The sequence below is a fragment of the Curcuma longa genome, chromosome 4 (genome assembly GCF_044706935.1).
Source record: "Curcuma longa cultivar G26 ecotype Majalengka, Jawa Barat chromosome 4, ITB_CL_G26_1.1, whole genome shotgun sequence".
NCBI classification, from domain to species: domain Eukaryota; kingdom Viridiplantae; phylum Streptophyta; class Magnoliopsida; order Zingiberales; family Zingiberaceae; genus Curcuma; species Curcuma longa.
The window spans coordinates 16,719,271-16,743,113 of NC_133864.1; the positions used below are offsets into that span (position 1 = coordinate 16,719,271).

At 35.5% G+C, this 23,843-nt stretch overlaps 3 protein-coding genes across 3 annotated transcripts; 2 read left to right on the forward strand and 1 right to left on the reverse strand.

The window, feature by feature from the left end:
- Positions 1-1,996: 1,996 nt before the first annotated feature.
- Positions 1,997-8,475, forward strand: LOC141826753 (uncharacterized). Its single transcript, XM_074714051.1, has 6 exons — positions 1,997-3,227; positions 4,727-5,098; positions 6,324-6,547; positions 6,638-6,701; positions 7,654-7,850; positions 8,091-8,475. Exons 1-6 carry the CDS (start codon positions 2,028-2,030, stop codon positions 8,326-8,328), a joined length of 2,295 nt encoding a protein of 764 aa, XP_074570152.1. The 5' UTR covers positions 1,997-2,027; the 3' UTR covers positions 8,329-8,475.
- Positions 8,476-9,339: 864 nt separating this feature from the next.
- LOC141826755 (proteasome subunit beta type-1) lies at positions 9,340-13,687 on the forward strand. Its single transcript, XM_074714052.1, has 7 exons — positions 9,340-9,452; positions 9,533-9,640; positions 9,754-9,835; positions 12,712-12,841; positions 12,933-13,075; positions 13,157-13,243; positions 13,329-13,687. The coding sequence occupies exons 1-7, from the start codon at positions 9,412-9,414 to the stop codon at positions 13,401-13,403; spliced, it is 666 nt and encodes a 221-aa protein (XP_074570153.1). The 5' UTR covers positions 9,340-9,411; the 3' UTR covers positions 13,404-13,687.
- A 701-nt stretch (positions 13,688-14,388) lies between these two features.
- LOC141827496 (uncharacterized) lies at positions 14,389-21,388 on the reverse strand. The gene is made up of 12 exons (XM_074714761.1): positions 21,210-21,388; positions 21,002-21,077; positions 20,073-20,141; positions 19,508-19,951; positions 18,946-19,393; positions 18,713-18,815; positions 18,480-18,610; positions 17,718-17,949; positions 16,778-16,913; positions 15,815-15,909; positions 15,602-15,725; positions 14,389-14,800 (listed from the first exon to the last, which is right to left on the reverse strand). Exons 1-12 carry the CDS (start codon positions 21,290-21,292, stop codon positions 14,738-14,740), a joined length of 2,004 nt encoding a protein of 667 aa, XP_074570862.1. The 5' UTR covers positions 21,293-21,388; the 3' UTR covers positions 14,389-14,737.
- Between the last annotated feature and the right edge of the window lie 2,455 nt (positions 21,389-23,843).

Sequence of the window (23,843 nt, forward strand, 5' to 3'; positions counted from 1 at the left end):
TCTTATTCAGTTGAACGTCAAATTTATTATGAATGTTCAATTTATTTATCATCTTATAAGAAGTCATTTTGATATAAAAAATTGAAATAATATTATATTGCGACACAAGTCAACTAGTATATTGATAAAAAAAAATGTCGTCCTCGAACTATGGTGCAATGATAGATCGCTTTCTCAATGTCCTAAATATTTATTGATCGAACTTTAATAAATTAACGGATGATTTTGTAGTAACCATTGATCTAAAAACATTGAGAATCTATAATGTTTTTATCAATAAATTTTAGCATAATAAAATCATATTATCAAATTTTATATTGATTGTTTTTTAAAATAAAACTATTTGTTTTTTTTGAAAATATCCATTTTTAAAACTATTTGTTTCCTTTTTGTTCAATCACAATCACTCATTCAATCAAATATCCATTGAATCTTCAAGATTTAATCTTATTTTTAAAATTCCATTCCTGTCACAACATTTTACGGAAATTCAAATAAAAAATAACCGTGTATTTGTTTATTGTTTTCAAACTTTTAGGAAAAAATACGAAATAAATCAATAAAATATTTGAGTAAAAAAGGGGGGAAATAATTAGAACATCTCCGGTTGTAGAAGCTTTTGACAGGATTTTTTTTTGGACTCTAAAATGTCATATCAAAATTAAAAAATTTTACTCATCTCTTCGTTATTAAAAAAATCTATCAATAATATTTTTATTAATCCCACTTTTTATTCATTTTTATATTTTATATTTTATATTTTATATATATTTGATATCTCTTCACTATTAATAATTTTATTTAAAAAATAAGAAAACAAAGAAGATTTTCCAAATAGAGAGTTGTTGGCTATAGCAAAAAGGTAGAATCCGTAATTTTAACGATTTCACATGATTAATTCTATGAGTAGGTAAATTGAGAAATTGCAGTTGATCATTACGGAATAAGGTCATTATCTCAACTTCGTCAAAATTTGATCCTCATTCACTATAATAAGTTTGTCTCGTAATAACCAACTCAATTATGTTGAGAAAATAAATAGAGTCACTCACTTTAGTAAAAGATGAAATCTGTTACCCAACGACTCCATACAGTCGCCCCACGATTATCTGTAAGAAAGTAAATCGAAAAATTACAGTTGACTACTACGAAAAAGATATTATCTCGGCTTTGTTGAAATTTGACCTTTGCCCACTTCAACAAATCTGTTCTGCAATAAACAATTCAACCATACCCCGAGTGCAAATAAAGAATCACTCACGATCCTTATTAAAGGAGTTTCATTTCATAATAAAACTTAATTGAATATTTTTAGTACATTTAATGTTAATACATATTATATTATCTTAGCAGAAACAACATGTAGTATTATTGCCTCCGGGACATAATTAAGTTGATTATGATGAAGCAGAATTGTTGAAGTAGGCAAGAGTCAAATTTTGATAAAGCCGAGATAATATCCTCCTCCGTTGTGGTTAACTGTACATTTTCGATATACCTCTTCACAGATGATCATAAGGCCAACTGTGTGAGACCGGTGGAGGATAGATTTCTCCTTTTACTTAATTATCTATTTTATTAACCTATTAATATTTATTTTAATATTAATTCATTATGTATGAATCTCCCATTCATTCATCTTTATTCCACTCATTCTCATTTTTAAACATATTTATTTATTTTTAAACTTTTTTTATTAACTACATCCAAAAAAATTAAACATTGATGTATATTTAAATATTATAATAGTCATGATTGTAATATCATTGAAATATTATAATATCCTAGTATTAATATCAACGAGATGCACTTGGAGCTCAATAATAAACCCGAATAAATCGCCTTGGAAAAGCAATAAAGCGAATTAATTTTTCCTTTAAATAAAAAATAAATCGCCTTGGGAAAGCAATAAAGCGAATTATTTTTTCCTTTAAATAAAAAAAGAAATCGTGATCTATTCACAGATTGGAGATCGTACTCTCCTGTCTCGAAGCCCTCTCCCGCCGCCGACCGAGCGCGGAAGGCGGATGGCCGACGGCCGCGACGGCGCTGCCTCATCCTCGTCCTCTTCCGTCGGCAAGGCCACTGGGTCTCAAGCTAACCCCGCCACCTCCGGCGCGGCCCCGTCCCTTTTGGATGGTGCCTTCCTCCTCCATCTCCTCCAGAAGACGCCTCAACCCGCTCGAGCATCCGTCTCTACCCCCCAGCACCACTTCGACCCTGCCGTCGCCGCCGTAGGGCCTAGCCATCTGTTCCACCCCCGCGAGACCCTTCGCCCTCCTCCGCCGGGCTACCTATCCGAGCCCCTTCTCTTCCCTCCCCCTGCTTTGTCGTTGCCTCCAGGAAATTTTCCTACAGGGTTCCTCCCCCCGCGCGGCGGGGATGTTAGGGCCGCTGCGGGCTCCGGGAACCTCCAGTTCTTTCCTTTCGATCACCAAAGATTAGGTTTTTCTTTGGGAGGCGTCCAACCCCTTCTCGGATCTCTTCAAAGAAACGATTTTGCTCAAAATCATAGTCAGTTGCTGAGCGATGCGATTCTTGCCGATCATACGGGGACAGCCAGGCGGCAATCGGTTCATCAGGGTCCAAATGGTAGCAGTTCCGTGCGTGCGCCGCCGGGGTTCCAGAGGTTACCAGACGGAGACGCCACTGACGTCGGTACTGGATCTGCCAACCGGAGTGTTATTGATGACAGGGCGACAAGAGACCATGGGAAAGTGCAAGCAGAGAGATCAAACGGGTTTTCTCATAGGAACAACAGCTTGGGGACGACGCTCCAGAGGCCTACAATGAAGATGGGGCAAAGGGGGCAGACAAACCAGGCTTACCAGCAACAGGGGGACAAGCATTTTGACGCTGATATGGCAGAAACCCGTAGTCAGAGGATTGACGATCATGCATCTCATCCACTCATGGCAGATGCTCAAAGAAGAGCTATATCATCTGGAAATACAAAAGATTATATGCATTCCCTTGAGCGAAGTAAACAGCAGAATCAGACATTCTCTGAGCTCACTTTTGGTAGCTTTCCACCTAATTATGGACGAAAGGATATTGAGGAACTTGATCAGGATTCTAAGCATGAAACTGTTGAAGAACTAACTAGCATGCAGAAACTGGAGATCGAGGACAATTACACTGAAAGAAAAACTCCAGGTGAAGAGGGATCATTGGTGTCTGCAGAAGTAAAAAAGATGGTGGCACCTACTAGCATTTCAAGTTCGAAGGTCAATCATAATATTTGTTTGTACATGGTTTATCATGATTTTAAACTCTGCATATTGCTTTCATACTATCACAAACATTAACTTCTTCTTTAACTAACTGTGACAGTTTCTCGTACGATTAGCCTCTTACTCACTCCTTCATTGTTAGATCAAATCTTTATTCTTCTAATGATACATGTCCTTTAAATATTCTTCAATCAGTACCTAAAGTATCTAACTCTGTGAACATGGGGTTTAACCATTTTGTTGCAGAACTAGGCTCTGGTTTCCTTCATATGCAATGGGTGGGCTAATACGACACCTAGTATTCTCAGCGATAGCTCTGCATAGGATTCAATGGAGGGATAAAATCTATATAGCTGATCCAAAATAGATGGGTCTTGCATGGTTTGATAAGATGATGTCGAGGCAAATGCATACTTCTTACCTCTTTCAGATTATAATACCAACAGAAGCTCGAGTTTTACATACCATCTATGACTCTGTGCAATTTCTTGCTTGAGGAGCAATTTTTCATTTCCTAAGTTGTCTAGAGGCTTGTAATGCGAACACGATATACAGACATCAACTTCAGGAAAGGAATTGTCTTTTTATTTATCTAACTTGGTCATGGTGTACATTTGTTACTAAGTCTGTCAGGTTTGAAATCCCACTGAGGAATGGCAAGGAGCTCATAGATGGGATGATGCAATCACAATATACTGATGCTTAAGATTACCGTGTTGATTCCACAAAGTACACAATTAGGATATTGCTTTAAGTAATCTAGTTTCTTATTACATTACAATGTTGTATCATGTATCAAATTTCACATCATTATTTTGTATACAAAGACAGTTAATTTATAAAATAGAAATACTTAAAAATTAACTATTTTTTAAGTTTGAAAAAGTTAAATGTTATTAAATCTTCATTCAACAAAATAAATATTGAACATAAGCTAATGTTATGAAGTTTATACTTTTTTTGAAAAATATTGCTATGCATTTCGAGCCATCAGTTTTGTCCTATGATTATGAATGTTTAGGTTCAATCCATGAAAACTAATTGAATAATTAATATATGGATTTTAATAATTTCCTTTTACAATTTTTAGAAGCTGAATAGTGTATTGTTATATGCCTATTTTAGGTTTCTAATTTGGTATTCTTACTATATAAATATCCTAGTTCCATCAATGCCACTTGTATTGGCATTTTAGAGTTTTGGTTGCTAAGTCATACATCAAGCCTTTTCCTTGTATTTGTTCTATCACAAATTGCTGCATCACAGTTACCTTGTGATGGTGATATGTAACATTTCTTTGCACTGACTTAAAGTATTCGATTAACTAAATGTATTTCACGAAATTATTTAATTATTGAGATTCACAAAATGCATGTACGGTGCGTGAGCTTTGATTCTTCTTTCAACCTAAGTTTAGCATATTGCAGTTATACTTTTGATCTTTACTGTACTTCAATTATCGTCACATTTTAGATTTTTTTTTTTTATTTCAGGATGTAAGGTTAGACTTGTATAGAGGAAATCATGTATCAAGTCAGAGAATGAGGATTCAAAAAAGAGCAATTCAATGTCGCCGCAACATTGATTCAATGACTCCAAGTTTGCTTTCAATTTTTGAGTCTCTGGTACCTACAGAGGAAGAAAAGGCCAAACAGAAACAGTTATTCCTGTCTCTAGAGAATTTGGTGTACAGAGAATGGCCAGATGCTAAGCTGCATCTTTATGGATCATGCGCCAACACTTTTGGTGTCTCAAAAAGTGACATTGATGTTTGCCTTGCAATCGATGATTTGGGCTTGAACAAATCTGATATTGTGTTGAAGTTGGCTGAAATTCTACAGTCCGGTAATTTTCAAAATGTCCAGGTAATCTGCATGTATTCTCTCGTATAGATGCATGTGCTATTATTGTATGACATTGTTTCCCTGAATGGTTATTTATTTTTATTATATTTCTCATGTTAATGATTTTTTGCCATAACAAGACCCTGGTGAGTCTATATAGTGTCGGGCACCTAGATCTCCTTGATGCCATCTTCCCATCTAATAATGTGATGTGTTTGACGCCTACATACATTGGGCACTCCGTATTCATAATCAAGTTTCAGTGATTTATTTCCAAAAATCTATCACAACATCATATTCTGAAACTGCATCTTTTGGAGAGCATTGTCAATGAGGTCCTATGATTGTTGTGTCCCTTATAGTTGTGATTATGAGATTCACATCCTGATTGGCCTGAGTCGAATGGTGCAGTCCAATCAGGCCCAAGTATAATGTTTATAGATGATTCAACTCGTCCTTTCAGATAAAGCAATAACAAATTGCAGTCTCAGCCAGTTCACCGGATGAAAGAGGAAGAAAGAAACACCTTCACTAATTATGGTACTGCTACTTGCTTGTACATTGCAGTCTCAACCAGTTCACCGGATGAAAGAGGAAGAAAGAAACACCTTCACTAATTATGGCACTGCTACTTGTACGTCCTGTAGGCTGTAGCAAGGAAGCTAGTGAGGGAATGAAGGATTCTAGATAGATTCTGTTTAGCGACATTGACTAAAAATTTAGAGAGACGATATATTTGTATGCTCATGAAGCAAAGGAGAGAGGTTATAAGAAGAAAAGAAGGGGAGATCAAATGTGATAATGGACTTCTTCAGTTACTTAAATTTAGGTGCTGAGATCCATGCATGATATATACCATAGTTCATGTAGTATGACATTTAAGAAGACATGCTTGCATGGATACCCAGCAATTCGTCCTATGAGAAATGGTCACAGTAGATATATGCTTTTATATTCTAAAGATCTCTATTTATCCTCAAAATATCAATTTAATTAATATGCCTCTGGAGGATTTTAAAATTATGATGGTGTAAGTTTGGGTGAAAAAAAGCATTTGGATTTGTTATGCAAAGGAGTCATCAATTCCTACTAATCGTGTTATTGTTTGAAGATCATAGCGTAGTTTCTGTTATCTTATGCTGTTTTATTTGTCTGGAATGAATTGGCTTATTTGCTTGTTTTTCAAACAGGATACATAAATAGACCATTGCCATAACAATTTTCTTAAAATTACTTAATTTTGCAGGCACTAACTCATGCTAGGGTTCCTATAGTGAAGTTGATGGATCCAGTTACTGGTCTTTCATGTGATATTTGTGTCAATAACCTTTTAGCAGTTGTTAACACAAAGCTCCTGAAAGATTACGCACAGATTGATGAAAGATTACGGCAATTGGCTTTCATTGTTAAACACTGGGCTAAATCTCGTCGTGTCAATGAAACATATCAAGGGACACTTTCTAGCTATGCGTGAGTTGCACAACTGATACACAATTATAAGCTTATAGCATCTACTGGCTGAATATAGGATACAGATAATTGACTGTGATTTATTTCCAGATACGTGATAATGTGCATCCACTTTCTGCAACTACGAAGACCTGCAATTCTTCCTTGTTTGCAGGTATGAAGCATAATTTCATTCATTTTTTTGTGTTAACATATATGGTCCTGAGATATTTTTATACTCTTTTAAAAAGGGTCCATTCGTATACTATAAATCATAACTACTGATAGCAGTGACTGGTTTAATTTGAAATAAATGATTTACCAAAGGAGACAAAAATGAAATTTCACCTTCACTGCAAACCCTTCTATTATCTTTTTTTGATTTTCTAATATGCCATCAGTTAGTCAAACACTGTAGGTTCTCTAAGAATTTCACCAATACAAAATATATCATTGGTTTTTTAGTCACCTTCCTTGTTCGATTCCAGGGGACATGCGCTACTGCTTGACATACAAATCGATATCAACTTCAGAATACTAGTAACTGCTCTTACACTACTGATATTGTATTGCATAGGTGCTCCTTGCCCATTCTAGTCGAATCCTTCAATTTCTGATGTGCCTCCTATTAGTTTGATGCGGATACCTTGCATTTTTGGATGTGCCTCATATTTGAGAAATAAATCAGTTGGTCAGATTGTGTGACAAAATATCTAATCTACTCGATGTTGGCTTCTGATTGAGTAGTTTGAGCCAATTCTTAACGCAACCAATACTTTATTCACCAAATATGTTTTTTCTAACTTCAGTTGGATACGGTTCGACAACTCCTTAAAGAGCCAACCTATTCAAGTTAATTGTGTGATCAAGTTGAGATTATGCTGGCCTGCACTACATTTACAACCTTTTTTTCTTGTAAGATTAGCACTCTCTCCAGCAAAGGCCCAAGATACGACTTACAGAAAATAACATTTTGTTATCTTTATTTAAGAAAAATCATCATCGTTAACTTGATCTTAAAGTCTTGCGGATATAGTTATTGCACAATTTTGTTTCATTAAAATCTTGATATTTCTGTTTGTTAAGTCGTGTGGTTGAAGATAACTAAACTTGCACCCTTTTGACAGGCAATGAATACAACTTACAGTGTCACTGTGGAGAATACCAAATGCGCCTTCTTCGATCAAATGGAAAAGCTCCGCGACTTCGGTGTCAGGAATAAGGAAAACATTGCAAGATTGCTATGGGCATTCTTCCATTACTGGGCATATCATCATGATTATGCAAACGATGTTATATCTATTCGCACAGGGAGCATCATCAGGTAATGCCATTCTTATTTTCTTCACATGAGTTCTTGAGGCTTTTGCAGGCTCTAGATTTGTAGGTTGGCATTTCTTTCTATTGTTGTAAGTCGATATTCCGGGTATAGCTAACACAGATAGAATTTGAAGTTTTCCTTTTCTGCATCATCTTCATTTCTTGATTCTCCATTAAGCAGGAACTTTGTGTCTGTTTGTATTCGTGCTTCATTCAAACTTATCCATCTTGTTTTAACTTCCAGCAAGCAAGCAAAGGACTGGACGCGGCGAATCGGAAATGACCGTCACCTAATCTGCATCGAGGACCCGTTCAACATCTCGCACGACCTCGGTCGAGTAGTCGACAAGTACAGTATCAAAATCCTAAGGGAGGAGTTTGAACGAGCTGCCGACATAATGCAATACGACCCAACTCCGACCATCACCCTTTTCCGGCCTTACGAACCAGGATCGCCGCCGAGACAAATCGGCCGGAGCTAGGTGAATGCTATTCAACTCTGAAAGCTAGATTTGTATATTCCTCTCTGAGAAGCAGTTTAGTTTCCTTTCAGCTCCTTTGTGCATAGATTGCACTGTGTTATGGATGATTCCTATTTTTGTTACTTATTTTCCTAGGGGAGTTGATTAGCGATAAAATAGGATAAAATAAAATTATTATATGTATAGTATTTTTGAAATAAGGAGATTAGAAGGGGGCCAAAGTGTGTCTTGGCGTTGTCTCTCCGACGCTCAAGAATGACTAGAGAACATGAAAGTGTTGTTAGAATATTAGAGATTGGAGAAGAATCAACTGAGAAGTGGGCACAAACTGACCCACATTAGTCGAGCTGCGGCCGACAGGCCATGTTGGGTTTGGGCTCGCAGCGCAGCCGCAATCCTTCTGGACCGGGCATCGGCTCGCAATCCTGCGTCGACATGATCGAGAGTTAAACTGACTCGACAAGCTGATCCAGTCGACTGGATCATAATGAAACAACACTATCTACCTCGAGCTGGTAGAGCAATTCATGAATTATAGAAAACAAGTGTCTAATTATTTAAGAAGAAAATTTAAAATAAAATGCGATAATTTATCAAAGGCACATCTAATTTAAAAAAATAAGTAGATTCTTTTTTTTTCAATTATATATATATATATATATTTATTTATTGTCTGATTCATTATTGCACCTTAAAACCCGGTAAGTAAATTAAAAGAAAATATTTATCTAATATTAAATAGTTTTTTTCTCTCTTTATTGTTTTTCCAAAGTTATTTTTCCCTTGAATAATTTATTCCTCCATCCATCCTATACGACTTCGCCATAGGGTTTGGAAGGAAAATTGATCCGAACCCGACCCAAAATGCAGATCCAAACTCCGCAGAGAGCGGGCCGGGTACTAAAAATTAGTACCCGGCCCAAAAATAAAATCCAAACTCCGCCGAGAGCGGATCGGGTAGTGAAAATTATAAAATCCGCTGCGATTAAGCCTCTCGAGGCCTTTGCCTTGAGGCAAAAGAAACAAGGCTGCTAAAGAACTGGCAGGAGTCTCGAAACCTAGATCGACAACGCCGGTAGCAGCATGGCTCTTCGTCGCGATTGGGTGTACGAGAACAATGGAGGGTGCGCTCGATCCCCCGATCTCATCTCGTTTTCAGGTATTCGGTATCTTCTGTGATTCAACCTCCTTGTTGTTGGTGCAGGACGTGCGTCGCCATCGCCGGATCGGACTACTGCGTGATTGCGGCCGACACCAGGCTTTCCGTGGGATACAGCATCTACACCCGGGATTACTCTAAGATCTGCAATCTGTACGGTTCCGTTGTTTCTGTTGCTTTTGTTTACTGTAAATTTCTGACCTAGGCCCTGAGCTAATGCGGAGAAGATGTTTTCTTTTTTTTTGTCTGTTACTGTTTGGGTGCAGGGCGGACAAGTGCGTGTTGGCCACCTCTGGCTTCCAGGGCGATATGAAAGCTCTGCAGAAAAACTTGGCAGCTAGACACTTGGTAAGTGGCGAAAATTTCGTTCTTTAGTTTCATCGGTAGGTTATTTGGCGTGGATGTTCTTTATTTTGCAAACTCCTGTGGTTGTCTAGGATATCTTTCTTTGCTTTTTTTGGTGCTATGCTACTTGATCTGATACCACTGATGAATGGAAATTTTAGATCATGAATGGAACTCATTCTTTTATATGTTTTTCTATGATTTCAAGTAAACAACGTGAATGAGAAATTTAATTATATCCATTTTAATTACTTCCTATCCTTTCTATATTTTCCATCTATCATAATTTCTATACTTTCAAATAAATTGGCCTTTGGCTATGTTTTCTTAAGTGGAAAATGAAGTGGATGGAAGATAGAGCATGGAAGTATGTAATTCATTCTTTACATGGGCAAGCTTACATAATTTCCAGTCAATTGTGAACAGAAGGAATACTTGAGAGGATAATAACGGATATCAAAATAGGGCCTGCTGATTTCTTCTGTAAATCACTTGCAATGGCCTTTTTTGGAAGGCATTTTTGCTGATTTGTCTACTAATTGAGTGAACGTAGAAGAGCCAAAAGTGCTATTTGAAAACATTCCTAGTGAATAATACATGATAATTTTAATTGCCTGACTTCTCAATCTCAAATGAATGGTTATTTTAATTAATATTTAACTGGATAACTTACTCCACATGGTTGTTTGGATGGAGGTTAATGCACCTAGGCTTGTACTAGTAGTGTTTGTGATTTGATCCTGGATTGACCTTCCTTCCAGTCCAATCTACACAATAGTACTGATGCAAACCATGACAGCAACAACTGCCCCAATGAAACACTCAATTACCTTTATTCAGTTTAATTAATGACCAAGAATACCTAATCCCAAGTTAATATTACTTTATTCATCAAAACTTGTAAACCTAACTTTTTAATCGACAACCCTCTGTATTAGATTATACTGGGGTTTCAGGCTTGACATTCCTGCCAAGCTGAAAATCCACATCATAGCTCCAGATCTCATCTGCTCAGTGACACTTGAGGCCTTATGGTTTTTCCATCCATAGTTACAAAAACTGAATGGGAAATTGAATTGGCCGAGCTTTGGGTCACTTGTTGGAACTGCCTGTGGACCCATGTATTATCTGGGTTGAGTCTGTTGGCTAGACCAACATAGATCAACTGGTTAAACCAATTTATTGATTTTATTTATAATCTATAGATTTAGGTAAAATTAAAAATTAAGTGACTAACAAATTTAGATGTGTTTCTAAGCAACTCACAATTTATGTAGCCAGTGTTGGTTGATAATGGAATTATAATAGCTTGTCATTGTTTGAGTTATATATATTCAAGCAACATTTTTTTTTTTCAAAAGTGGTCATTTAATAGAGAAATGGTTCATAGTGTAGATGCACTTAATTTCAGTTAAAGTCATATTTCAGAAGATTTCTAATTTCCTCATCTCCAAGTGTCTTCAATTCCATGCGTTGTATAAGATTTAGATTTGTAGTATATCATTGATTGAATTGAGATATCTATTCTGATCGATTTATCATTCTTTGCAAATTTACCCACACATCTTAAATGTTTGCATTGCTCATCTGAAAATAAATTTAAACTCAAGTAGCAATTAAGATCAAAATTGCGTTGATGTTCATATACTGTCGATGGCCTCATTGGTTCCTCTGCATTTACATGTGACCATGGTCAACGGATACCTGTTGTGGTTTCTTTTGGTAATCTACTAATCTTGATGAAACTGCAAGAATGTTAAGGCGATCATTCTTGACTTGAAATGGCTACCACTGAATGTACTTGTAGATGATCTAGAGTAGCATAACATGTAGGAGGAATCTGTACTGAACAATAATAAGCTCATTACTGTTTGCTGAGTGGTTTTTGTTTCCTTTTCATTATTTGAGGAGGGAATTTAGAAATATAAAGCTATTTAACTTAGCTTGTCAGAATAAAACAGGATGTTGGATTCAGAATGCCAATTCAAACTGAACCCTGGTTTGCTTGATTGAAAACCCTTGATCCTGAATAAACTTGCCCATCTAATGACCTTAATAAAACAACAAAAGGCTACTTACAATAACCATAACAATAATCCATGAATGGTAATCTAAACGCCATAAATATTTTGAAATTTTTGAGCATAGAAAGCACCCTTACTCATGACATTTTAACCAAAACTAAATCACCACCATGAAATTTTATGTTGCACTAATCTTGCAACCACTGTCAGAAGCAATATTTAATGTTAAAAAACAAGCTTCTGTCTGATCGATATATCTTTTCTGGATTCTTTTCTACGGTTGGATGTTTCAACATTTCGTTCCTGCAGTCAGCGGATCTCTTGAGAATCAATTTTCACCATTAACTATTATTATTCATTGATTTTATGGTATTAAAACATAGTACATAGAGGAAATGAATGGTTTTATTGACTTGTATGTGATGTGGCTTTGCTTTATAATACTTTTGCATTTCTCAATTTCTTTTTGAAGATAGGACTGCTTGTGATTATCAGTCACCTACACTGACATAGATAATTAAATCTTTCAGAATTTAGCAAATCAATCAATAGGAACTTAAAGTTGGATAGCCATGGTCTTAAACCACCTCCAAATTCAAATAAAATTTTCTCATAAATCATATTGGTAACAGCAAAAAGTTAAAAACATACAACATACTTATGTGGCTATGACTTTGTTTTTCTTTGTTTTTCTGCTGAACTGGCATTTCACAATTTCCATACGAAAATCATACCAGTCAACCAGATAAGAAAGTTTCAGAAATAGGTACTAGAAAGTTGGCGGACATCGGTTAATTCGGTTTTTAATTATTCGGCGACATGATCCCTAGTAATTACCTGATTCTCGTTCTGCAGATCTATCAGCATCAGCACAACAAACAAATGAGCTGCCCTGCGATGGCTCAGCTCTTGTCGAATACCCTCTACTACAAGCGCTTCTTCCCATATTACACTTTCAACATCCTAGGCGGGCTTGATAGTGATGGTATAAATTCTCAGACTCAGTTCAAACTCTACTTTTTTCAAAAATGTACTTAATCTGCCATGTAGTTATATCACCGACTTGTATTGTTCAGGAAAGGGCTGTGTTTTCACATATGATGCTGTTGGCTCCTATGAGAGAGTTGGCTACAGTGCCCAGGGTACTGGTGCAGGACTTATCATACCAGTTCTGGACAACCAGCTAAAATCTCCTAGCCCCCTATTATTACCCGCAAAGGTATGTTTCTTCTTCTAATAATTGGCCTGAATTTATTTTAGAAATTTATTTTAACGGTGTAATCCTCGCTGAATTGAACAGGATGCCGTCACGCCTCTATCCGAAGTAGAGGCAGTTGATCTGGTTAAAGATGTCTTTGCATCAGCCACCGAAAGAGACATATACACAGTTATATCTCTGAAAACTGTTGTGAGTTTGGCTTTGATTATTCATCCGATAATACTCATCTTCCTACGGTGTGATGTTTTCGCAGGGTGATAAAGTAGAAATCGTTGTTATAAATGCATCAGGCATCCGACAGGAATTGATGGAGTTGAGGAAGGACTGATCGCTCCTGGGATTTAGGGGAAGGCTGTTCATCGAGTTGTTGTCACAACTATGATGCTTCCTTTGCTATCTATATCAAATCAGACCTTGCTTAGCTTATCGATTCTTTCTAGACCACTGTGAGTTGTATGCTTGTTGGCTGAATACTTTGGAGTTTGATTGTTGGGAATGAAACTATATCCAAACAGTACTCGGATTTGCATTACATTTGAGCATAACTGTTGCAATTTGCATACCTGCTGACAAGCATATTTATATTAAAAGTGGTAGAAGAATTGCTGTTTTTTTTTCTTCTTTTTTTGCTATCATCTCTCACTATTTTTATGAAGTTTGGAACACAAAATAATAAAACAAGAATATGAACAAAATGGCATGACCAAACTCATCTATAAAAAATCCATTCAAAAGGGGTTAAAAATAAGTTTTATACGAGGTCATCTTTTGAGTAAGCTAAGTTTAAATCATAGTTTTTAAACATAAAACAGTAGGATAACTGGAAACCTGGAGATGTGCATCAACATCAACTAATGAATGTGAGTTCGCATGAATCCATATAAATAAGTAGACAGCTTTCTTTGCCCTAAGTATGGTGTGACAGTAGGATTATTGATGGATTCTCTAAAATATCGTGATTCGATTTTGGATTAGAACATGCATATTTTCTATTTGATAAAAAAAATTATAACTAATATACAGTATGATTTTCTAAATGGATTGAACTACCACTTGACAGAAAAATCATATTATGACCCACTATTCTAAAACCTTGATGGAGCATAATATTCTACATTGATAAATCAATCGTGGAGATCGACTATCTATGATCTCAACATGAATATGATCTCAACATGAATATTTTCTGAATTTACTTTGATAATCAATAAAAAAATCACTTCCAAAATTAGTGGGTTCAAGAAATTTGAAACACATGCTTCTCAAAAGGTACGAAATTACAACTTTTAATCATTTAAACAAAATCAAGGCAAACAAAAGGTGGCCGGCTATACATATATATATATATATATAATATACGTTCCCCCTGAAGAACATGATACTCTGATCTGATAGGGGCACTAACAAATATTAATTTCCTTCAACGTACTAGATATGATACAAACAAAACCTATACGCATCTCCGGATTCAAATATCAGCTTCTTTTGCTACCAAAAGCAAAGGTGTCACTGAACACCCCAACAGCGATAGTAACACATTCAGTCGCTAATCTGAAGTGTTAATCTGAAGGTTGGGGATGGGCGTAGAGGGAAATCCGATGTGCACTTTCAGTCGCTAAAGCAAACTGAAGATTCCACTTCAGTAGCATATTCTTTTTTTGCTCAGGTTCGACTGAAATATGCAGTAACAGCTTTGAACTTCCCGTTCAGTATGTTCTTCTCGACCTGAAATAGAGGAAATTCACCTTCAATTCTGAACATATCAGAGATACAACTAATGCAGGTAGTAAAGTAACATATAATAGTCGCGAACATGTTCGAATCAGCATGAACTTTTCTCTCGTTCACCATATATCATAGATGCACCTAAATGTAGGTATCAGCAAAACCTTCAGGAGATGAAGCCAACTACATTCTTGAAGGAATCGCTCACGGTATAGAAACTTGTAGTCCTTAGTCCTCGTACGAGTCTTCATGTTTTACATAAGATAACACTCAATAGGGAATTAGGAAGGGCGGTCAATTCTTAGAGTCCAACTTAAGTTTCATACAAAGCAGGATAATGCTACATACAATAGACCCTTTTCTCGAACCTCACATTGACGGGAGCTTCGTGCATCAGACTGTCCCTTTTACCAATATGTCATCTGGTACAAAATACATTTTATTGTGCTAGGTGTGTGATCATTTATCCTGGTGTTCGCATTTAGTGTCCAACTTGGACGAAAGATATGAGAGAAAGGATCATAAAATTGTACATACATGATGAAGAAGTTCCTATGTAATTTTGTGATCCTTTCCCTCATTTGCCTCGTATCTTTCGTCCAAATAATTGGATCCTTGAGAACTAAGATGTAATACCCTGATTCAAATTCACAACTTGTGCATCGAAAACTGAGTTCTAGATCAAGATAATGCATATAGCTTGAACAAATTAGAGATGATCACATTTTTTCAATCATAATATCCAAAAAGAATTAAGACTGTCTGCATTAAAATCATGCTCCAATTTAGAATACGATGTACCTCAACTCGCCAAGGAGGATCTATTGATAAAGAAAGGTCTGCCAACTGGTTGAAGTCAACATTTCTAGGAAGAAATAGTACTACTCTGGAGGCAATCGTAGTTGCATATTTAAACAGAAAGAACCTAATAAATCAACAAAATGAACTCGTAAATAACGAACAACAAGAGAATTAGAAAATTGTAAATTAGTAACAACAAAAAAGAAGGCAAACCCATCATGAGGCTTAAGCATGGTTCTGAGATCATAGGTTTGTACTTTTGCATAATCAGGTCCTCCCCAAGGAGGAGATAAGAAAACTGTGTCTCCCTACAGCATTAAAGTCAAATGGGTAGATAACAACCATATGATTAAATGCATTAAAGTCATCTTCTCAAGTAAAACAATTCTAGATCTATCATTCGAATGTTTCACCAATATATCACAAAAATTCCTGCACTCACTCAACTAAGGTGATATCAGATTAGTGAAAGATTTTGTAGCATTAAGGGATCTTTATGAAGATCACAAGAAGACAGTTAACTTTCTATCTGTTGGACTGGACAATTACAACAATAAGCCAAGATATTGATATCCAAAAAAGTTGGACTAGATAATCCAATCATTTTGCTACTATAGAACTCCAGTTGAAGCAAATTCATAAGGAAATTTAAATATCTGTTTGTCAATTAGTTGATCCTTTACTGGATTACTTATACATCAATTAACTATGCTAAATATCCAAATACTAAAAATCCAGATCAATGAGTCAATTACAGAGGTATACCTTAGCAATAAAACAAAAGGACCCAAACTAAACCTAGTCATGAACTTATACATACAAGCATGAAAAGAAAATGAAAGAAAAAAATATTTTTAATGGAATATCAGTATGAATATGAAGTAAGCAAATTGAATTTCGAACAGATCATTCAACAGCATGTTTGAAATCTATATTTTGCAAACAAAACAAAAGAATCCAATTCTAGAAAGACAGATTTGAATCAAGGATCTTGACAATGACGCCCAAGGTCTTTACTAACTTGGTTGCAGGCACCTTCACAAATTGATCTATAAATAATGAAATATGTGTAAAGGATGGTAATGTTGGGAACAAATGGAATTGCATCTTATAAGAAATTATTTGTATAATGTTAGAAACTACTGTATATATATTGAATTTGGCTGGAAATCATACCTTCAAATGAACTGCTATCTTGAAAAAATCACCTTGAATGAAGTCTATCTTGTGATTAACACTGTAGATAGTAGAATTATGATATGCAAACTCAACTTTTTGAGGATCAATATCGATGGCAATAACATGATCACTCCTGAAACAACAGTACCCTATTATCAAACACTGAATAACAAAACTGCACAACAATCTGCATGAATAGCATATAGGCTTGAGGAATGATGCTGACAATTTTTTTCATAGAAAATATGGTAGTAGATCACTTTGAGCAAAGTGTTTAAACCAATTTTTTTTCATCTAATGATGCTGGTTGGCCCGCCATATGCTTGTCAAAGCTGAGAGAATTATTCATCTGTTCTTCCATGGAGAACTAGCACTCCAGATTTATGTAAGATACCACCCTACAACTATATACACCATGTGGAACTGAAACCATAACATATTAATAACTCTGACAACTCTGACTATGCTAAATTTTTCTATGTTCCAAAACATGCAGGTTTAGTTGAGAATCTGACAAGAAAAGCCTCAAAGGTAACCATGGAATGTAAACAAATCTTGTAGAAACTAATGGCCACCTTACTAAAGCAAAACTGAAGTTAGTCATCCGAAAACTTCTTATCTTGAAAGGGATATACATCTTTATGAACAATAAATTATACTCCCAGGCTTCTGAGGTCGTATATGGTTCCCTTATACCTCCAATGGATCACAATGCTGGAAGATTTTTGCTCAGCTAGGCATCTAATCCATGGGTTAAACATCCACTTTTAGGATGCCAATTTCGTATAACTACGAGGATATAATTGGTAATTATGGTTAAGCAAGTAAGTTCTAGTCTGCAGGGATAGTTCCATCATCAAAGGGTTAATTCTGATGCATGATATATATAATAAACATTGAAGGATGATCTTTGCCAAAACAAAATTTACTGACGCACTTCATGGCAAATTGGATAGCATTTCCACCAACACCGGTAAAACAATCAATCACAATACCACCGCCACAACGAGTTGCTTGATGTCTTGCAATAGCCTCTGGTGTGACAGAAAACCATCCTTCTTCATCCATCTTTATGCCTCTATCATATCGCGAAAACAATAAATACCTTTGGAACCAATACTTGGAAATATTTGCAGAAATGTCTCCAGATGATGCTTGAATTTTAAGTTCTGAAAGGAGAGAAACATGAATCTAAGTGATGCTTATGCCCCAAAACCATGACACTTAATTGCAAAATGGGGGTAGCAAGATCATTATATGAAAGGATATGGAACAGGGAGGGGGGATCTTTTATCTAAAAGTTAATAATTATGGAGCAGGTCAAAAGAAAACTCTTTCTATTTGAAACAAAAATGAAGTATATGGTCAATAAATTGCACAGAATGTGCCAAGATGGAAATCAACTCCATCATTGAGGCAAGCTTGCCACACTCTACCACCAAGATGGTGGTGAGGCTCCCCAAACTCTAGTTCTTATTTATTTTACCAGGAAAATTAGAATACTCAATCAAGAATACAATACAGATTTTGGTTGGAAGAATACTCCTACACTCCCCCGAGTACCTCCTGCTAAATATCCTGAACTACAAATTTTCTCCCCCATAAAGCTAATTATATCTAACTCAAAAAAAAAATGATACAAAGAATACAAAAGAGAGTGCTTCTGGCATTTGCATACGATCAATATAATTTTTCTCACCAGGTTTATGACTTCTTTCTCTCGATTTCTTTTTGACAATAACAGTAGAATCAAGATTATCATCAAGCTGTTCCACCTTAGAATTTTCTCTTCCTCTACCATAACATACATCATTTGAGGAAGTGGACAGACTGAAAAAGGTAAAAGAACAAATAAATACCAGGATGAAACGTAGATGAGTGATTATGAACAACATTTGAATGATAAGAAAGTGAAATAATTAGCGAATATACCAATTGCTTACGGCAAGTGGAAATGTTTTAGCAGGCACATACAATGACTCATTGAAAGTGGGCTTATCTTCAAGTTTATCTGAATGCTGAACAGCATCACCCTCTGTTTTAGAGAGAGAGTATAAAAGTTTTATCTTGGACATCCACAATATACAGATTGAAATTCATTAAAAATATGTAGATTGGACAAGCATAAGATCAAGAGAATTTTGATGGAGGAGGTCTAGGCTAACCTATTGCATAATCACTGATGGATGCAGTATGGTGCAAAAACAGACTGTCCGTGTGTTCATCAGTATCGGTGGCTATTTTGAAATCTGAAGCAGAACTATTAATACCACTAACATCATCAGTTTTTGCAGAGGAATGTGATGAAAGCTGATTTGCATTTTCAAATTCCAAAGGTTTTGCTGCTTCACTCCCATCTTCTACAATGTTTGTATCCTGATCTTTGGCAGTATCATAGTCAAAGCTATAATATGGATGCTCTTGAGCTGCATCAGCAGACAACCCATTAGAAGTATATATGTTGCCTGAGTTTGTCAAATACTCCAATCCTGGAGGAGCATACCACGTCGTCTCCTGAGTTTTAGAGTTGTAAAAGTAATTCCTCCTGTAAAAATCATCCCATATTATCATCCAATCACCAAGTTCCCAGTTGACATAAGTACTTTGAGGATGCTACAAAAATCAAAAAGAGAATAACAGTTATGCAGAGCTTCAGTAAAGCCATGGCAATTGCTATCAAGAACATAATTATTTTCTATTAACATCAGACAAAATAGGAGGATTAACCTGTTTGCTAGGTGATGCTGGACAACAACCTGAGCTCGAATCTTCCAAAATATCTGGTGAAAGCCTGCAGACCTGGTATAAGTCTTCAGCTCCAAGATCAGCTCCACTTGTTTGAATTTCATCAACCATATGGTTTAATGTTACCATTTTGGCACAAATTTGACTTTCAGTAGCTTTGCTGATCGTTACAGAAGTATCGCTCACACACCCAGAAATAAAATCAACTTGAACACAACCACTGGAGTTTTCCTCCAAATTGTCCCTGTCAAAGGCTATGCATTCACCTTCAATAGTTCTGTCTGTGCTATTAGGAAGAAAATCTGGCAAAGAATATTTTTCCTGTTCAACTTCAAGCAGTCCAGGTTGTTGGTTTTCCATGTCATTGTAAACTGACTTGCATTTTACAAGCACTGACTTTCTCTTCCTTGGAGTAGCTGACTTCCTCTACAATCAAAGAAAAGGATAGGCAAGCAAATGGCAAAATAACAATATAAGGCGCAAAGCACACACCAATAGGAAAACAAAATTGCAAGAACATATTTATTGATCTTCAACCACAACTTACCTGTTTAGTTGTACCAAAAGACACAGGGAGTCCAAGTGTAGCCATGTGATGAGCTAATTCGATATTTACCTTCAAAGAAAAATTAAATGACGGTAACTAAGTATAGCTCAAATAGATGCTAAAGTGAGAAAAGGAAGGTTAGATAGATATGAGCATGTTCAAAAACAATTACACATTCAAAAAAAACTATATGCATTCAATCAATAATTGAAGGTATAAGATATATAAAGATCAATGAAGATTATAATTAACATAGTGGTTCAGAAGATCTGTATATGATGGCAATAGAGCCATGTTTGCCAAGTTCAATGGAGGAACATAAATTATGTAGTCAACCTAAATAGTTGGGATCAACTTGACTTGATGATCATGATATTTTAAGGGGAATAGTTAAACATTTCTTTGTTTTGTTAATTTAAATAAATTAAGTTTGCCTTTTTCATTTGATCGTAATGTAAGAATTTTTAAGCAAGCCTCCCTTAAAGTGACATTTATGTATGTATGACCTTAGGAAGAACTAAACTCAATCTAATTTTAGTTAAATTCATTGTGTTAATCGCCACGACAGTATATTGAACACCAATGAGGACCATTACATTGTCCTTGTCGTAGTTGCAACCTAATCTTCTATATATGACTCCTCTTTTCTCAAATTTAGAGTAAACTCTCCGCTGTATAGTATCTTCTGCCTTCTTTATATCTACTTGGTGATTTTTAGCAATGTATTCTAGGTTTCTTGATAGTAAAGCCCATGCTTAAAGATGACCCTAAGCTACCTTTAAGAACAATGAAGGCGTAGATATTTCTTTTTCGCAAAGCACTTGATGAACCAAGTCTAAATCATCAAGGTCATCATCATGAGCATAGTTGACAAGAGCGCGCGAGTGAAAAGTCGGTTGCCGGATGCAAAAGAAAAGACGAAAAAATACCATAGGTTCTTCCCCATCCTCCTCCAAGTTAACGATGCAATCAGAGACCTCCGAATCGCTAGCCTTAGTATCATCCCTGACCATGTAAAACCCAGTAAACGCGGTAAAGATAAACCCTAGCAAAAAGAGGATGTACAAAGTACAGAAAAAACGAACAGCCTTTGCACAGGGAGAACGGAAATAGGAGGATATCGATATGCAGGCTCACCAAAGATAGACTTCGGAGAGACTGAAGAGGGAACCCAGGGCTCGAATGGCAGGGCCATCCGCGGCAGTCTCCTCGGCAGCCATGAGGAACGCAATCCGCTAGGTGGGCGGCGAGGCCAGGCGAGCCGAGAGAATAGATGCGGCCAGTGATGAGACCGGAGATGTGGCGATTGCGGCGACAGCGCCTTTCGCCGGCGACTGCGCGAGAAATTTATCGAGAGAAAGCCGCACAGGCATTTTGTCATTTATTTTTAAAATATACCTTCCATATTTTTTAAAATTACCATTTTACCTCATTTAAATTTTACAAAAATTGCTCCCTCAAATAATAGTTTATCTTATATTACCTCAAATTTTATATACACCACTAAAAAAAATGATAAGTCCGGTCCCACGAAAGTTTCCCATCCACCACTAGGGTAATAAATCGGGAAGCAGCCAACCGACGCTTAACATCCTTTGATTGCAATCTCCATTTGAAGGAAAATTCCTACAAATACGACGTAGTTGGGATCGAACCGTGAGTGCTTGGGTGACAACCTGGATGTCGTCTTACCGCGGCACCATGACCCCGGGGACTATATACAGCGCCACTAAAGCTCTAGTCTAGTCGATGACAAGTTAGTTCATGCCGATGAAATAGTAAAGTATTCAGTAGACTCCCAAACATTTATAATTCAGATCGAATATTATAAGGTATTTTTTAATGGGATAACAAATTTAAGATTTATTTTATGGGTAAATTAAAAAAAATCATCCGCCTTCGAAATTAATTGAGTTTGAAAAAAAAAATTATTTTATTCAATGAGATAATAATTTAGATATTAATCTTTCGTTAAAAAAAATACTACACCTAAATTTTATTTACAGTAATAAAAAAGGTAAAAATTGAAAGATAAAAATCAAAAAAATATTTTTTTAATCATAAAAAAACATTCCACTTTAATTTTTTAATGAAAAAAATGATCCATTCCACTGTTCAATTATATACAATTATTCAATTATCTTTTAATGTTGTTCAATATTGTTAAATCTCGTTTAATTTTTTAAATAGTCAAGCGCATTGTAATTACTACAACGTGAACAGAAATGATAAGAATTCACGTTATAATAATTATGATTTCGTAATTACTATAACAGTTACGATTTCATAATTGTTATAACGTGAACATAATTTACGTTGTATTAGTTATAAAATCGTAATTGCTACAACACATTCAACTGATTCAGGATTTAGATGAGAGATTATAGTACGAAATAGTTGTTAGTAGTAGCCAGTCAATTATATGACGATTGACTAAAGACTTTTGTATCATATTCTATTATTAATAAAGACAGCATTTGATAATTATATTTAGTTTATATTTATGTCAAATGATTAAATATAATAATATCCTTGAGTAATATATTTTAATCTACATCATATCAATTAATTAAATTGACAGTGAGATGATGTAAAGAACATTACTCTTAACAATTCATAGTCAAATATTAATATTCAAGGATCATATTAATGTATCGAGACTAACATATATGTCAATTTATAACTTGATCTCAAAGTCATAGATATGAATATTAAATTGACACATGGATATATATTAGAGAATATATACTGAATTGATCCGTCATGAGAAAGTTTCATAAATCGTTATATGAGTATTGTAAACTTACTCATGTGACTATTGGTATAAATAGTTCTTAGAAGTCAATACAGTTCCCTACATAATGAGTTATGTACTTTAGTATCGTCAAATGTCATCCGTAATAGGGTGAACTATAAAGACAATCACTGGGTATGCAACAAATTATGTGGATGGATGTGAGTGATGTAGATGAGATTTATCTCTCTCATATGACGGGAGTGATATCTATGAGCCCCTTGATTGAATAGGATTACTAAATGCATGTCAATATGATATTTTGAGTTCATTTACTTAAGTGAGTCTACTTGGGGTTAAAGAAACACAAAGATTGATATCAAGGATGACACAGTTTATGCCTTATTGATCAATCTAGATATTGAGGATAGAATGTCATCATCATACATTATAGTAGTCATGAAAAGGTTAGGTCAGATCTCGACTTTCTCATCACTTAGGTAGTAATGATGTATTGCCAGATGTTGTTCATTGTTTGTGTTTAAAGCGGTTTAGAAACATTATCAACGTTACAAGAACCTATTGGATCACACACAAAGGACACGATGCTTCAAAGATTGATTGATTTTAGTTTGACTAAAATATAATCTGAATTTGATTAATTGAGTCAGACTCAAGTGAATCTAATTGGATTATGAGATTGAATCTAATTTAAGTTAGACTCATTTAGATTAGACTCAACCAAATTTGAATGAGATATTGATTCATTAAAATATTAAATGGATTAATAATAGATGAAGATCAAAGATGAAGAGAAGACGAAGAGCCAATATAAGAAACATGTGTTCTATTTGAGTTTTAATTAGCTTTAAAGTGGAGAAACTAAAGAGCAAAATCCTTTTCATGAGATGAATATAAAAGATGTTCTTGCATTTTTTAAAGGGGAAAAGGCATTTTGAGCTGTCTTCTCTATCTTGGTCGAACACTCCTTTCTTCCTCCTTATTGTTTCGGCCGAATCTCCTTGTATAGTTAGCAC

What these genes read in the sequence shown, in the direction of transcription:
- LOC141826753 (XM_074714051.1), top strand. Translation starts at nt 2,028, where the DNA reads ATGGCCGACGGCCGCGACGGCGCTGCCTCATCCTCGTCCTCTTCCGTC. An exon ending in CAATTCTTCCTTGTTTGCAG is followed by an intron (nt 6,702 to 7,653) that starts GTATGAAGCATA and finishes CCCTTTTGACAG; the next exon opens with GCAATGAATACAACTTACAG. An exon ending in CGCACAGGGAGCATCATCAG is followed by an intron (nt 7,851 to 8,090) that starts GTAATGCCATTC and finishes TTTAACTTCCAG; the next exon opens with CAAGCAAGCAAAGGACTGGA.
- LOC141826755 (XM_074714052.1), top strand. Translation starts at nt 9,412, where the DNA reads ATGGCTCTTCGTCGCGATTGGGTGTACGAGAACAATGGAGG. An exon ending in AGGCGGGCTTGATAGTGATG is followed by an intron (nt 12,842 to 12,932) that starts GTATAAATTCTC and finishes TGTATTGTTCAG; the next exon opens with GAAAGGGCTGTGTTTTCACA. An exon ending in CCCTATTATTACCCGCAAAG is followed by an intron (nt 13,076 to 13,156) that starts GTATGTTTCTTC and finishes TGAATTGAACAG; the next exon opens with GATGCCGTCACGCCTCTATC.
- LOC141827496 (XM_074714761.1), bottom strand. Translation starts at nt 21,292, where the DNA reads ATGGCTGCCGAGGAGACTGCCGCGGATGGCCCTGCCATTCGAGCCCTG. An exon ending in AGGATGGGGAAGAACCTATG is followed by an intron (nt 20,142 to 21,001) that starts GTATTTTTTCGT and finishes TTTTCTTTGAAG; the next exon opens with GTAAATATCGAATTAGCTCA. An exon ending in CTTTTGGTACAACTAAACAG is followed by an intron (nt 19,952 to 20,072) that starts GTAAGTTGTGGT and finishes CTTTGATTGTAG; the next exon opens with AGGAAGTCAGCTACTCCAAG.